This window comes from Amblyomma americanum, chromosome 3, assembly GCF_052857255.1.
Source record: "Amblyomma americanum isolate KBUSLIRL-KWMA chromosome 3, ASM5285725v1, whole genome shotgun sequence".
In the NCBI taxonomy this organism is placed as follows: Eukaryota; Metazoa; Arthropoda; class Arachnida; order Ixodida; family Ixodidae; genus Amblyomma; species Amblyomma americanum.
The window spans coordinates 160,354,835-160,371,711 of NC_135499.1; the positions used below are offsets into that span (position 1 = coordinate 160,354,835).

The 16,877-nt window shown below is 44.8% G+C and overlaps 1 protein-coding gene across 1 annotated transcript in view; it reads right to left on the reverse strand.

Annotated features, from left to right (window-relative positions):
• LOC144124197 (uncharacterized) overlaps positions 1-15,093 on the reverse strand; it is a 53,718-nt gene extending 38,625 nt beyond the window's left edge. Inside the window, exons 1-4 of the mRNA XM_077656848.1 lie at positions 15,067-15,093; positions 10,178-10,247; positions 8,509-8,651; positions 1,501-1,658 (exon numbers count right to left, since the gene is read on the reverse strand). Of these exons, the coding sequence (XP_077512974.1) occupies positions 1,501-1,658; positions 8,509-8,651; positions 10,178-10,247; positions 15,067-15,093 (398 nt within the window). The remainder of the gene's footprint in view (positions 1-1,500; positions 1,659-8,508; positions 8,652-10,177; positions 10,248-15,066) is intronic.
• Positions 15,094-16,877: the final 1,784 nt, after the last annotated feature.

Consider the following 16,877-nt stretch of genomic DNA (forward strand, 5'->3'; position numbering starts at 1 on the left):
CCATTGAAATGAACGTGCATTAGTAGTTTCTTCCATACTAGAACTGTCTTTCATCAACGTGTACTCAATGCGCTTTCTTGAATATATTTGGTCTTTTAATACTTTTCTCTTTATTTGAACTAGTTTCAAGTATTTTCCAAGCGGTTCTTGTTGTTTAATATAAAGTTGTTCGCTCGTGATTTTGCTGTATTAAATTTCTTTTGCCCTGTGGGACGCCAGTGCTAGGACAAGGTCACAGCGCGCGAAATGCGGTGGGTAGGCAATTTTCTGAAAAAAGAACACAAGTGAAGACACCGGAGAACACAGCAGACATCTACACGTGCGCTGAAATTAGAAACGCCACTATTGGGGAGACTAGGGTCTGTGCGCCAGAACCTCAAATCAATGGCCAGAAACGATGCCACCTACACGGAGGCTCAATCTAAAACACGAAATTGCTTGCTTTATGGAGAGCCGTCACCAGCACAATCACCGCCACAGGTGATTTTGCGGAACGGAGAATTTTAAATCGCTATCGAATCGTAACTGGCTCATGCGCATCAATAGCAGAGCTGTCCGCACAAACTGCAAAAGATGCGGTGACCAACGACATCCGGAACAGACGTCGGAACAAACGGCAAAATTGTATGGACACCGGGTCGCACTGGCGTGGAGGGGGAAACGCAGCCGCGCAATCGGGTCGGGTTGATCACACGTACAACGCCCCACACCTCAACTTCCTGCCGAACACGGTAGATCAAAAACCATATCGAAAACTTCAATGAAGGCTCCCCCCACAAAGCACTGATACACTACGTTCGCACATAAATAAAAGCGGAGAGCAGGCGCCGGTTATCGTAAAGAACACAAGCACCGGTGTTTGACACTGAAGCTCACTCGGCTACAAGAGTTCTTACACAAAGCTCTTGAAAACACAGCGTACACTTCGTACATACGCCACAAGTGGCCTCTTGCCAGACCGGAAACACCTGTGCACGACAGATGCAACCACTTCCAAGAACACTACAAAGGAGATATCCAACATTTTATGTGGACTTGCCCATTTCTCTCGCGAGGAAGAAAATTCGTAATTCAGCACATATCACATAATTACATGGCTACCATAGTAGACCAGATACGATCCAGCACCGCAGCCCAACATGCCATCGCAGCGCAAAGTAGTTAGAACGGCCTGCTTCGAGTAGTGTAGGAGGCCGACGGATGTAAGACTTGCAGCTCTGAAGGCTATGAAAACGATCGAATAAAAGTCACTACTGCACCTGCACCACAAATCCTCCCAATTCCCCAACTGTGACCGAGAGCCATCCCTCTCTTGCGATTATGACTTTATTCATTCATTCACTTCTATGTTTTGCCCTCCTCCTTGGTCTTCAATGCATCCAGTAGTTTTTCAATAAATAAACTACACTTGGCTGGAGAGAAAGCAGACTACCACTTCCCGATGCCTGTTTGTCACGGACGTGGAATGTGCGACGGTGAATAACGGCAAAAAATACGCACCGGTCCTGAATGTCTGCACCGTCGTCGGCATCGGAGACTCGGACCAGAGTGAAGTCGACACCGGGATTCATTATATCATCCAGCAGAGTCACGGCTCGTGACTGGTACTCGTACATTGTGCGTGAGTGCTGCATAGCCATTACCAGCAACGTCTTTACCTGCAGGGAGTGTTAGCAAAGAAGATAGCTCTTTTTCACTTATAGTAGGAGTACGTTGTCAGATGCCAAAAGGCACAATCATCAGTCACAAAGAAGGTCGTTAAACGGGGCCCTGAACCACACTCTCCGGGCCCAATGAAACGCATTTCAAAAAAAAAAAGTTCTTTAAAGAGCTACTTTAGCGGGTGAAGGATGAATATAAAACATTTATCTTTTGCAGCTTCCCCTAATTCGAATAATTCCCCTTATTTCCCTTTCATCCAAGCTTCCGGTAACATGGCCGCATATACCAAGACCACAGGGCAAGTGACGTTGCCCACTGCAACAACCCTTGCACTAATACTTCATTAAGCAAATCGTGGCGGATTACGATGGCCGCGTGCTCCACTCAAGCTTCGCGGCGTCAGGCGTAATACCCTAGTACAGCCCAACACGAAGGCTTAAACTAAATTTCTCTTTTTTTAGAATGAAATCACAAGTTTTCAATTTTGTAATAAACTCTTGTGCAGTTTAACAAGTAATTAAGACTGCTCCGAAGGGACATCGTTAGGTTATCTGGTGCTTTAACTTCGACAAACCGAGACAAACATTCCAATTTTTTGTCTTATGGGGAACAAACAAGTTCATGTGATAGAAAGGTCGACTGGAATGGCCTTCCCCACGAAATCGTTGCTACTACCTGCCCATCTTCCTTTTTGCAACTTCTGCATGACCATTTTTTTCAATAATGAGTTACCATAATCCTTACTGTATGTATAAGAACCTACCCTTTATGTAATACCGCAGCGGGGACTTTTAAGCTAATAAACTAAACTGACCTTAACCGTCCTAGGCAACCCTTCTCACATAAGTGCGCACAATCCAAAGTCAACGTGCGACACATTCACCGACGACAGATTCTTGGAAGCATTTACTCTGAAAGCCCACTTCGAGAACTTTCGTTTGCCAGCTCAAGAACTGGAGTTTATAGATTATGGCGTACATTGGCATCGCGGACACGTCTTGTTAGATGAACGGTATAGTTTTCACAATGTGAAAGGCGTCATCCATATAACTATTGCTAAAATAAAGTTGAAAAATCGTCTATAAAACCACTGCGGGAATAATATCTTGATTAACATGTATGACACAAACAAGAATAAAATATATTTAAAGGCCCTCAATGGAATACTGAGAAAACGAAATTCAATTATTCTCCTCTAAAACACATCTGGCTATGTTCAGGCTGACTGGGCAGCAAAAATCTGATTTATCTCCTAGGAAAATGGGTTTAAAAATCTTCCCGCCAGTCGAAAGTTCACAACTAAGGGTTTAGCTAACTTCTGCCAAACTTCGTAAAATGATAACTAGATTAACGAAGGCTTACCTTGCGCAGAATGATAGGCTATTGTCATCGCCAGGTAAGCGTATTTTTAAACTCTCCTAGTTTTGCAATTCAGAGAGGTAAATTAGCCCAGTTTATAATCAGTAACTTCAGCGAAAAAATTTCACATGCAAGATGTAGAGTGTCTTTAAAAATGCCGTGAAGATTCGTTTCTTAAAAGAGACTTCCTAGTTTGTTTTTTTCGCTTGAAATACAGCACGCGAGGTTTAAACATGACGTCCCTGTACGCTCTTGCTTAGGGATAATATGTACCCTCAACCGCGCCCTGACTGCAGGAAATCAATTTCACAAAACGGTAATGGATAAACAGTCAGCTGGTCATAGCGTCAGTTATGCATGAGCACGTGGTTTCGTTTTCCTATCACGATCACAATGCTGTCGGATAGACGCTACCATGTTGGACAGAAATTGTTTGCGCTGGCCTGTCTGATTACGTATCACTAGCTCTCATCGTAGAACCACGGCCCGCTGCGAAGACGAAAAGACAGGTAATTTAAATTTGTTATTAGCAAAAAGGTGAATTGAATATATATTCACCTGTACAAGACGGCTGTGAGCGTGCTCCAGTAAAACCTTCGTCGACATCGTTCACTAAAGATTGATAAGTTGGGTAAGTCCTACATAGCATGCCATTTTAGGGTACTTCAGCACACAGCAGCAGCAGCGGACGGATCTAAGTGCCGTCAATAACTGCTTTCCATCGAACTTGCAGGCGTTTTCGCCAATCGTGCCAAGCCTCGCTTCGCCGGTGCTGCCTTCACATCACCTGGGAGCGTATCAAGATTGCCGGCCTATCACTGAACGTCGAGTCAGCTGATCCAACGACGGGCGTCGAGTTATAAGAAGAGCACCAGGGACGACATCGCCACTTGCACACAGCAGCAGCAGCGGACGGATCTAAGTGCCGTCAATAACTGCTTTCCATCGAACTTGCAGGTTGGTAAAGTCTGTGCTTTATTCATTATTTTTTACTTCTGCTGCTGCTGCTGTTGCTGCACTTATATATTCTCAGTATGTGGGAATGTTTGTCATGCCACGAAGAAATAGCTAGCGATGGATTGTCTATTACATGCATTTCATGCCAATATGCATATCATATTGGTGAATGTTCCGGTGTCAGTGCGAATCAATATCGCAAGAAGGCCGACTCTTTAAAGGCTAACTGGAACTGTAAGACTTGTGAAAATGCAAAAAAAAAACGGAGTGGGTCGACTTCCACAACGCCGGAAAATGCTAACCTTGAATCCAAGTTGAATGACAAAAATGAAAAGCTTTCATTGCTTGTCCCACTAGTGGCGAAGGTTGAGGCGCTTTCTGAACTGATATCAAAGGTAGGTGGAATTGAAGCGTCAATCGCACTTGTGTCTGACAAGTATGACAAAATTCTAGAAAAGCTGGATGCTCACGACAAGGATGTTGCTGATATGCAAGAAAGAGTTGCAGCAATCGAGTCTGGCAACTTTCCTTACGTCAAAGACATGAAGCTTCAGCTAAACGATCTGGAGCAATACAGCCGTCGAAACAACCTTGAAATTCACGGCATGGTCAAGGAAGATAATGAAAACCTCTTTGAGAAATTAAATGACCTTGCATGTAAACTGGATCTACCTAAACTAACGGATTCGACTTTAGAGTCTGTCCACCGCGTGCCAGCTAGACCGGGTAAAGACTCCGTTGTTATTGCACGGTTTTCATCGAGCAATCTGAAAGAGAAATGGATGCGAAGTCGCTCTCATCTTCAGACAATATCGTCAGACTTATGGTTTGTAGACAACCTTACGGCAATGAATAAACGTCTTTTGTGGCTAGTGCGAGCAAAAAGTGAAGGAAAAGGCTATCGCTTCACGTGGCAAAAGAATGGACATGTGCTTGTGCGAAAAATGTAGGTGCCGGTATCATTAGGATTCACACTGAAAGTGATCTCGAAAAACTGGTGTATATAGAAGCTGGAATTGCTCGTGCGCCCATTACGTCAAGATGGAAATGCTACCACCGCAACACTCTTATCATGATGCCGTATCCTATGGCACTGCAGTTTCAAAAAAGGAAAGGTCTCGCTTTTATTCCTTGTATCATTTAAATGTGCGCAGTTTAAGTCGCAAAAAGGATGAATTAGACATACACCTGGCCTCGTTGTGCCACGACTTCGACATCTTAGCTTTCAGCGAGACATTGCTTACTGGCAGTCGCCACATAGTAGATTTCAACGGGTATTCATGTGAAGTAGTTTGCAGAACAAACAAAAAAGGAGGAGGTGTGGCCCTTTTCGTTAAGCATAACCTATCGTATAAGGTCATGGCGGAGCACTGCTTTATAAACCCTTGCTTTGAATCCCTTTTCATCAAGTGTCATTCTTTCATATTTGGTGTAATCTACCGCCCTCCATCTGGTCAGTTTGATGATTTCTGTCGTCTTTTTGAACTTATGTTGGATGAGATGGCAATGATGAACATGCCTGTTGTAATCATGGGCGACTTTAATATCGATCTTTTTTATGTGTCTGATCGTGCCCGGGAATTCACGGATCTTTTAGCATCTTGTGGGTTTATTAACATCATTGAGGCCCCCACTAGAATTACAGAATCTACTGAAACGTTGATTGACTTATGTTTACCTTATATGAAAAAAAATGTATTAGAAGCTGGCGTTTTAATGACTGATATCAGTGATCACATGGCGCAGTTTTGCATTCTCGCGAATTTTTCCTCATGCCGAAACCAGAAAATCGACCCAGTTATTTCGAGGCGAAACATTACGCAAAACAACATTACTTATTTTCGATATTTAGTAGCATCAGTAGACTGGAACGTTATTAAACGTTTGAAAGATCCGAATTCGTTTTATAATCAGTTTCTTGAACGAATGATTAAACTTTACGACACTGCATTTCCTTTGGTGTTACACAAAAAGAGCAAGAAAGGAAGAAAGCCGTGGATAACTGAAGACCTGCTGCGCAGAATAAAAGCCCGTAATGAACTCTTTGAAAAGTTCGTATCATCGAGAGACATAGAGACATTAAAAAAGTTTAGGAAATTTAGAAATAAGTTAGGGGCTGATGCGGTACTATACTGATAAATTTGCCAGTATTCACTTCGATCCGCAAAAAACATGGCGCACAATAAAGAGCTTGTTGAGACAACCTGCTAACTGTATGCCTAATGAAATGAAGTTAGGAGAGCAACTTTTTAGTGGCGTAAGCCTTGCAAATGAATTTAATCGGCATTTCCTAGATTTTTGTGCCACGAACTCAGCATCATCTCTACAAGCTACCACATATATTAAACATAGCATTCAGAACACCATGTTTTTAAAACCTCTTACTCCCGTGGAAATTGTCAGCATAATAAGCGATATTAAGAACAGCTCTGCGTCTGGTTTCGACGGTATCAGTGTGTTACCAATTAAGGCTGTGGCAGATCTGATATGCGATGTGCTGTGTCGATTGATTAATCTGGTGTTTGTGACAGGTGTTTTTCCTGAAAAAATGAAAATAGCGAAAGTTTCTGTTGTACACAAAGGAGGAGCTCTGAATGATATAGGTAATTATAGACCTATATCAATTTTGCCACTATTATCAAAGGTAGTAGAAAAAGCTATTAACATCAGATTGATTAATCATTTAAATACACACAGCTTGCTATCTGAGTGTCAATATGGATTCCAGAAAGGCAAATCCACTGAGTCAGCACTGTTAAAAATCCGAGATAAAATATTCAATAATACTGAGCAACAACTTTACACCATAGGTATATTTTTAGACTTTAAGAAAGCATTTGATTCCATAAAACATGACATTTTGTATACAAAATTACCTCATTATGATATAAGAGGCCTTCCGCTGAAACTGATCCGCAGTTACCTGACAAATCGTAAACAATATGTAACTATAAACAGTATCGTCTCAGACACCGGAGCAATAAAATTCAGTGTCCCTCAAGGCTCCATTCTCGGCCCTGTAATTTTTCTCTTATACGTCAATGACATAGTCTCACTTTCCAAAACCCAAGATATTATTCTCTATGCGGACGACACAAATGTTTTCTTTTCTGCTAATGATTTAACATCCCTGTGCGTAACCGCAAATCTGTGGCTTCAAAATCTGTCTCAGTGGCTTCATGCTAATCAACTTAATTTCAACGTGAAAAAAACAAAATATATTTTATTTGGTCCTAAAAATAAGCGGACCAATCTTGCGCATGCACTGAAATTTAACCTGCAAACGTTAGAAAGAGTATCCGAGCATAAATTCTTAGGGGTCAATTTTCATGAAAACCTTCTCTGGTCGAACCATGTGAATTCAGTAAAAAGCAGTATTGCTCAAATGCTAGGGATGCTAAATAGAATTCAAGCCTACCTTCCAAAGAACCTAAAATGCCAGCTATATTTCGCCTTCATCCATTCACGGTTGACTTATTGTCTACTTGTTTGGGGTGTAACTTCAAAATCAAACCTTAGTAAATTATATCTGATGCAAAAGAAAGGTTTAAGATTTATTCATGGCCTATCGTCTTATGAACACGTCTCTGAATTTTTTGTAAAAGATGGTATATTGAAACTTGAAGCCTTGTACTACCAGCGGCTTTCCGAAGCTATCTATCTAGAGGTGAAAGCAAATAGCGAACTTTTTCTTTCTACTTACACAAAGAATTTACCTTATTACACGTTCAGACACAACTCCTTCCTTAAGCGTTTAATTAGAACGAATTATGGTATGCAACAGCTTAACTGGCAAATTCCTAATGCTTGAATGTTTTCCCGCCTTTAATCGAAATCATTAATGGTTGTTCTTCCCTCATTTCCTTCAGGAAACGGGGAAAATTTATTTTCTACATAACTTGTAAGCATACCTACAGGATTTGGTCAATGACTCTGCGTACGAATAGCATATCAAAATGCAGTGTTGTCTGTGTGTATCATTTCCCACTACGTGAATTTATGCCCTCTGATTGATTCTATATTTTACTATTAAACTCATTCTGTCAATTTATTTTCTGCTTAGGCTACACAACTGTATAATTTGACTACTTAGTACTGGCTTCAATCCTGTTTTTTTACTAATTTCCTCTGTAATCGACAGATTTCCTCTGTTCATGTGCAAGTTTGCCTTATTTTCATTTCTATGTGTGTGCTGTTTGTGCTGCAAGTTTTTGTAGGGACATTGGCCCAGTCAGGCGTTCATTGCTATCGCCTTTTGCCTCTGCCCCTTGGCACTACTTCTGTACTGTCTTAAGCACAATAAACAACAAACAACAAAAACGATGGCAACACAGGTATTTCTTTTAGTCTCGTCCTTTTTCGCGCTATAATCACTGAAAATGAAACTCCGTTGATTTCTTAAAGATTGTCAAAATCTAGCTCAAACGCATTGTATATATCGAGGAGCAGGAGGGACGCACTAATACGTGGAGAGGAAAGACGTCTCTTTTCCTCGCGCTACACTTAAACCCTTGCAACGTTGATTCTTACCTGCGGCAAGGCCAGGTTGAACACCTTCTGCTGGCGGCTGTTGGACTTCTCTAACTCGCTGACCATCTTCTTGGAGGCCCCCAGAGCTCGTGCCAAGTTCTTGTTCTTCCAAAGAACAGCGCGCACTTTCTTCTTGTACGTGGCTGTTTAGGGAAAGGCGAAATATCAAGCATGTCAGCCTTTTTAGTACAACAGCACTACCTAACAGGCAAAGCTGAAAAATCCGGGGTACGTGTGCAGCCTCAAGCTTTGACCTTCGACGTAGCGCCAGCAGCGGAGGCCTTGCGCAGCTCCTCCACCAACGCGCGAAACCGGCACTCCACTCCGCCCCCTCCTCCCCGGCGGAGGGCTGCTGATAGCGGCTGATGATAAGACCATGCATGCGGTTACCTTTGAAGCGGTGTTGCCTTATGTGCTTTCGCACGTCCTACCCGAATTACCTACGTTCAAGCCGTACCATTTTTTTTTATTTTGGGTGTAACCAGATCCCACGCCCAGTCCACCATGGTGTGTTCAAATTACATTGAACTTTCGCAATGCGCTATGAAGTTTTCGGCGTGTTTCCCTCTAGATGGGCTGCACTTCGCAGAAAAGTAAAGCTTCTGCCAAAGTATCAAACTTTAGGAAATCCCTTTATTTCAAGGACGCTCCTTTCGGTTTTTATCCACAGGAAACTTCATCCAGAGCTAAGGAAGTAGACGCTGAAGAAGTCCATCTGAGAACAGGCATTTGAACTAGTCGTTTGATTGTTCGCCTCGCATGAGGCATGTGCACGGTTTGATCCCCAGTGATACAGTGAGTACAAGCTTTCCTCTTAAAGTTGTTTGGTGCTTGGCTTCTTTACAGTGAAATACTTGAAAAATGGGTCATTGACATAATCTTGAATACGCTAAACAGGGTAGCAATTACCATTACCGCATAATACGAATTTCATTCTCTTACAGATAGATTTTATGTCAAGGGAGGGTAATGTGACGAAAGGCCGTTTTTCAAGCTTGTGCTACCGATGGGCACGCCACAGCACTGAAAATCGAACCCCGCATCTCTCGCATGACAAGCGAACTCTGAAATTGCAAGGCCGCATTCAGCCAATATTTGACAAGGCGCTCTTGAAGGGAGCCTACGCCCTTCTCCCTTCAAAGAGGAAAGAAATGAATACACAACAGTTTCAAAGGAAAGATAAAGACGTTGACTCAAAACGCGTAAAACCACGACTTCTGGTAAATGTACGTACCTCTTCAATAGCGAAGTGCACCTCAGAAATGGCAGAATTTATCACCGCGACTTCTTAAAGTACGCCTCACCTGCTCGAACTTCGCAGTGACATCCATAATTTAGCGCCTGAACTTAGCGATAAACAAATATCTTGGCTACGTAAGCATAAAATTAAAGCAGTACCTCTTGCGCGCTCAGTCTTTTAAGCTGTCTGGCAGCACGTTCGGAGCACCGAAAAGCCCAAGCGAGATAAAAGGCGGCCACGATCGCCTTTGTTCCGGCTCGAGTAGCAAGTAGCAAAGCCATCGATTTCACCTCGTGTTGTCCTGTGAACGCCGGCTAGGTAATGGTATGCACTTCCTAGTTTCTCTCTTTCCATGCAAGGCAGCAAGAATCACTACAGGCGAACAATTGAAACCCTGCCAAGAAAACCAGCGGGCGAGGGAACGCTCACCCATTAAATCCGATGCATTGAGGATGGAACTCTGGTTGCTCCTGTTGCCCCAGCGGACATTGTACTTCACCTGCAAAGTACATTGAAATGATCCAAAGTTTTGTTAAAACATATAACCTGGCTCGGAAGTGAGACGAGTAAGTTGAAGGCTCTTTACGGCTCGTACTATAGCTGTCCCTTTTCCGTTCTATGCACCAAAATTTTGAAAAAAAATCACCGGACTGTTACGAGTGTAGCGCAAATGCGTGAGCGTAAATTGTGTTGTGACAGTGAAGAAAGGTGGCGGATGCCTTGTGCAGAAATTCGCTTTTGAAGGTGGGGACTTTCCGCAACTTACTCCAATACCACCTTGCCCAATCACCTACAACGGCCTTTCAAACTCTACACTTGAGGCCCCGATAACAATAGCCGAGGTGCAAGCCGCAGCCCGTGCATCGCAGCGCAACACCGCTCCTGGCGCGCATAAAATCACAAACGCTATTATTCGTAACCCGAGTCATGCACATATCAAAGCCATCACTGACTTCTTCAATGATGAACTCTAGGAGAAGGGTATTGTACCTCAGGATTGCGTGATGCCGAAATTATCACCCTTCACAAGCCCGGCAAGCGGCCGTCACTTGATTCCCTCCGGCACAGCTCCCTAACATCATGTTTTGGAAATATCTATAAACGAGTCATCTACACCCGCCTCCAAAATTATATCGAAGACGATGATCTCTTCCCTCCTACTATGGTTTGGTTCAGGCCAGGGCTTTCGGCCCATGACGCCTTCCTGCTCCTGAGAGAAGAAGTGCTTACCAACATCCCCAGAGATCAAGAACATCTCATCTTGGCCTTAGATTTAATGGGCGCCTTCCACAACATATCCCACGAGGCGATCCTTCAAGCCGTAAATGACTAACGGCGGAGAAAAGGTATTTGCTTACGTGCGTGGGTTCCTCACGGACCGCACGGCAACGATAGGCATCGGAAAAACTCGCTCCGACGTCAAAGATAGGCCACACAAAGGCACACCTCAGGGAGCTATTATTTCTCCCCTGCTTTTCAACATTGCTAACATTGCTATGCTCAGGCTATCGCGGGCAATTTAAGCACTTCCAAATGTCGGTTTCACCATATACGCGGATGATATAACTATATGGGCCATAAGGGGTTCCCTGGGCCAAAAGGAAACCGCCCTACAATCAGCAGCCCGGATCGTCGAGGACTTCGCCACGGAAATCGGCCTCCACTGCGTCCCGGAGAAATCGGAGGTCATCCGAGTACATGGTCTGAGATACGACCCTCCAGGTACCGTCAACCTCACGATCGAGGGTCAAGCCATCGGGGAAGTTAACCTGACCCGCATTCTTAGTCTTTGTATACAAAGCAACCTCCGTGCTACCCACACCATCCAGACTCTCAAAACCACCGCAAACCAGATAGCTCGCATGATCAGCCGCATTACCAAGCATCGCCAAGGAATGCGGTAAGAAGACACTCTTCGGCTGGTGTAAGCACTGGTACTTAGCCGAATCACATACGGACTACCCTTTCACGCGCTAACAAAGGGAGAGGAGCAGCAAGTTGACAACATCACAAGGGAGGTATGCAAGACGGCCCTTAAGCTTCCTAAAAACACCTCGACGGAGCGTCTGACCGCTCTAGGGATGTTAAATATCCTTGCGGAACTAACAGCAGTTATTCGTGCATCTCAAACACCAAGACTTCAGACCACCCAAGCTGGACGAGCTATCCTACGCCGAGTAGGCACAGTTGCGGACATCCGCGCACTAGATGCTTAATCCGCTCTAGAAAAAGGGCACATGAAATACATCAGTGTGGCCCTGATACCGGAACATATGCTTAAAGGCATTCACACAGGCAGACGACGAGCTCGAGTATCCTACCTACGCCTACGCCTTGCCAATTCCCCGAACGTGGTTTATGTGGACGCCGCAGCATACCCAGACCATGACAAGTACGCAGTGGCGGCAGTGGACCACCGCTTCTCCACTCTATTCACTGCTTCTGTAAAAGTCGAAACCCCAGCGGCCGCGTAGACCACCGCCGTGGCCATTGCCATTAGGCATTATGAGCCCCAAGGCCAAAACGCTCATGTGATCACAGGCTCGCAACACGCGTGCCGAAACTTCCTGAGAGGCCGTGTTCCCAAGCACGTCAGTCGGCTCATGGGCACTGCACCCCTCGCAAAGCACCACCAAATCACCTGCACCCCAAGCCACGAGGGGCTGGAGGGAAATGAGAGGGAACATGCTCTAGCTCGAGGCAACATCGGCCGAGCGGGGCCACAAACCGTGCCCGCGTTTACCCCTCTACATTCAGGGTATAACGAACGCCTGTACTTTCAGCGTCTTGAAAGGCGACACTTCTCTCCACCGCATAGGAAATTAGACACCCCAGATGCCGTCTGTTGGCGGCAGATCCAGACGAACACATTTCCAAACCTCCAAAGACTACATCTCACATACCCAACATTATACTCCGACACCAGTCCCTGGTGCCTGGCCCGCCCCACACTCTTTCACATTTCGTGGGGATGTGGGGCCAAACGAAACACTACACAGACAGAAAGTATATCTTTTGAGCAGTGGGAGGCGCTGTTGACCAGCGATAACCTGGAGGACCAACGAGCTCTCGTAAAACAGGTACGCAGGGCAGCTCAAGCCAGTGGAGCCCTGGAATGAGGGCCCCACCCATAAGCTCGCCCAACTTCCCTTCCTTTAATGAAATTTTTTCCTCCCCCTCCTCCGCAACTTTGTATATAGCAATAGACAAATACCTCATATTTGTTTATTTTTGTCGACTGCTATCTATTCTGGGATGTCTGGCTTCCCAAATATAGAATAAAAAAGCGTAGCAATAAAATTTACTTCGTTGGCAATCGTCTCCCGTCCTCATAACCTTGCTTTCGTAAGCGGCTGTCCAAGTTAGTCCCCTAACCTTGGTAAATAATTCTAAAATGACAGCGTTCCATATCGCACGAAATTCAAAAACCATTCCCTAAATTTGAAATATCAAAGCAGGTAAGCACTTTTCATGTTTTCATACAGAACATAAAGAGCTTGATTTTAGGGCCTGCGAATAAAAGGCTGCCGATTAGGGGCTCACCGATGCAGAAGACAACAGTGACAGCTTATCACATACGCAGTTTGCCTATACCGGGTGTTACAAGGAAGAATAAGTATAATCTTGAAAAATAGGATTTTTTAGGCAAAAATATCATTTTGCGGCACGGTATTGGCAGGATTGGCGGACGTCAGAAAACCTGCGAAGAATCTTAACTAGTAAGATGGTTAACTAATTTCATTATGTTTTAATCTATTAGAGTTAGGCGTCTAGTTGCAATTAGAGCTTTGTACCCGACCGTTAATAATAATATATCGTTGCACACCTGAACCACGCCGTAAGGGAAGGGATAAAGGAGGGACTGAAAGAAGAAAGGAAGAAAGAGGTGCCGTATGGAGGGCTCCGGAATAATTTCGACCACCTAGGGATCTAACATGCACTGACATCGCACAGCACACGGGCGCCTTAGCGTTTTGCCTCCATAAAAACGCAGCCGCAGCGGTCGGGTTCGAACCCGGGAACTCCGGATCAGTAGTCGAGCGCCCTAACCACTGAGCCACCGCGGCGGGGCCCGTTAGTAACCGCCATATCAGTTCTTGTAATTTCTAAAACGCGATTACCCTCGCCGCTGTGGCGCGACAAAATTTAGCATTTTCGACTATTTACGTAAGCTGGAGAGGTTGCATTGCCTGCAAGCTTTCGAAAGCGCATGTAATTTCACACGAAGCTGCCAAAATTTATCGGGCCGCAGCGGCGAGAATTATCGGGTTTTCGAAATTTCAAAAACTGATATGGTGGTTACTAACGACCACCTACAAATCTCTAATTGCAGCTAGACGCCGAACTCTAGTACTCAAAAAGTTAATTATTAAGAAATATTTAGCCATCTTACTAGTTAACGTGCTTCATCGGTTTTCTGATGCCCGCCAACGCTGGCAATACCATGCCACAAACGCCATTATTTTACCTCAAAAATCCAATTTTTGAAAATTGCCTTCAAGCCTTCCTAGTAAGACCCGGTATATTAAGCTCATTCAACCAATTCACTATGACCATCTCGTCCTATTTGCCTGCGCTCTTTCCCAAATACGGTATGTCTGTTGTCTTGACTGCGACATTATCATGCCCCAAAACAAGACCACTTGTCTTTAGATACGCAGTGTTATGTATAATGCGCAGCATATTTTTTACGACCTACGACGCTGACAACTTACACAGCAGTGCTTTCGTCGCCAGCAGCGGTTAAAGAGTACCCGTCATAGTGGCATTAAACGGACCATTCCTCGTCTGGCTAGTGAAGACTACTGTACATTCCTTTTTCATTACAATCGAGTACCGTTCGTGCAAGTACTGCTCTAGGGATGAGAAAGCATGCAAAACATTTCACAAGATGGTCTTTTATTTGGCTGGTTCCGACAATTGGAAACAACGGCCACATTTATTCTTACTTAACGTGACGCTCACTGCATTACATATGCAAAATAAACGTGAGCGCTTCACAGCACTCAAAGCCTCTTACAGCTTAGAAAGCGGAACATTGCGCAGATAGATTGGCCGCGACGCCAGCTGCGAAATATAGTAAAGATAGCTACCTGCAACTGCAAACAGGGCGACTGGCGCCAAAACGTTGTAGCGCAAAACCGGTGTGAAAGGAAAGAGTAAATACATGGCTTCGCGGAATGCTAAAGTGACGCAATTGATAAAAACCGAGGGCCTAGCTGCACAGCTTAAAACCTCACATTCTCACTATCGGCGTAGTGCAAGGAAGTACAGCAAGCAGAATCTGCCAACAGATCGAGAAAATAAGCGGAGCTTACCAGACTGGAAGCTCCTGCTGACGCCATCATAGCTGTTACAAGGCGGATTTGGCTGTTACTTCACTGATCTCTCGCATGAAAGAAATGAAGGCGCCAATGGCGTACGCCCACCTCAGGACATCAGCAGCGCACCCTCGTGAGAACAACACGGAAAAGACGAAGGCAATGCTCGTGCGTCTTTGTCTTCTGCACTTCGTTGACTAGTTCAGTTTTCTTCCCTGGTACAACGAAGGGTGTGGTCGATATTTTTGTTTTCCTATGCTGTAATATTTCTATTCGGGAATGAATATGAAAAACGCTGCACTCAAGCGGACGTATGGAATGTTCTCTTTTCAAGGCGCACGTCAGCTACCACCGTGATAATAAAGTGTGCGGACAAACACAAATATAAGAAAAATAAGTGGCTACAGATTTGTAAGTTTTAACGATTTTAAATATATTTTAATTACTCATGAAACATATTTTGTCTGCGTACATTTGGTTGGAAAGGACTAGGCTTTTTTTAAATAAAATAATATGTAAGTTCGCGTTCCCTCACAGTAGCAGCCAGCGGCTCTTGTGCCGTCCACCTTGACTATTCTGCGGCTTTGCTTGTCGCCGGCTGCCGGCTAGTCGCGACCTTAGCCGGCGTATCTCGTCATCTCGAGACTTCGTTGCGTATCGGCTGCTTGCCTTTTATCTGCGTTGATTTCAAGTGCTTGGCTCCCTTTTTTCCATACCAGCCATAGTTCTAGTCGTACGCTTTTAACGCTACTGCTTTCGGAAAGACGTGTGCTTCAAGTCGCAGAGCGCACTGCATGCGAGGACTTCGTGCTACGTAAAAAAATGTGAAAGTCAGAACTCCGCTGCTGGCATCGCACTGCCGCGGTGGGTTTGGTAGTTGGTAACCCGTTTACACTAAGTGCCGGCAGCAGCAAAAAATGTGTTCTCCATGCGATCTAAAAAGCAGACCTAATTTTCCCGGTAAATCGCAGAACAATTTACAGCACTCTTACTCCATTTATGCACAAGTGGCAACTGCCTCAATCTGGGCTCGTGCAAATTTTAGACATATCAGTGCAGGACGGTCAATACAGACCAAAACAGATATTTCGCGCGCGGAGTTGCAGTATTGCAGTGAAACTCATGAACAACAATTGCCCTGCTGCAAATTGACCTGGCTAAGGCGTTCGGTCGATAGAGCCAACCACTTCTTTTTGATGCGAAAAGATTCACTACGCCCGCTTTTCGAGCCGTCAGCGGGGCCGCAAGTTTGACCTTGAATCGATCTAGAGGTCAGCGTCGCCACAATTTTCACCTTGAATGTAGGTAGAGGTCAAACCATGAGCATAAGAGGTGGTAGTCAGGTTCGACGCATGGCGTCAGCTACAGCAGCGACACCAGCGGCTGTTACACCAACTATCTCTACATTGACCTTTGAACTTTGACATTGACGTTCGGTCAAGCGGGAAAGCGTCTGGCCGCATCTCATCCGCAGTTAAAACGCCGATGCACTTATATGCGTTCAGCGGAACGCTAGGAGTGATCGATGAGACGCCTGCTGCCAGTCGCTCGACCACAAACGTAGCCAGGGAGATGCAGCTTTGCGCATTCGACGATGGTTAACCAGGCCTAATCTACCAGCAATATTTTCTTTTTTAGGTCACGTTAGTATTGGTTCAATTCTCTCTATTCTGAGATACGCCTTTGCTACAAAATCTTATACGAGCTTAACAGTAAACGGCTGTCTCTCACAACCTGTCTGTATTCAGTCCTCTGTGAAACCAGGTTGCCGCTCTCCCCGCTCCTGTTCGCAATATACTTGGAGGCGC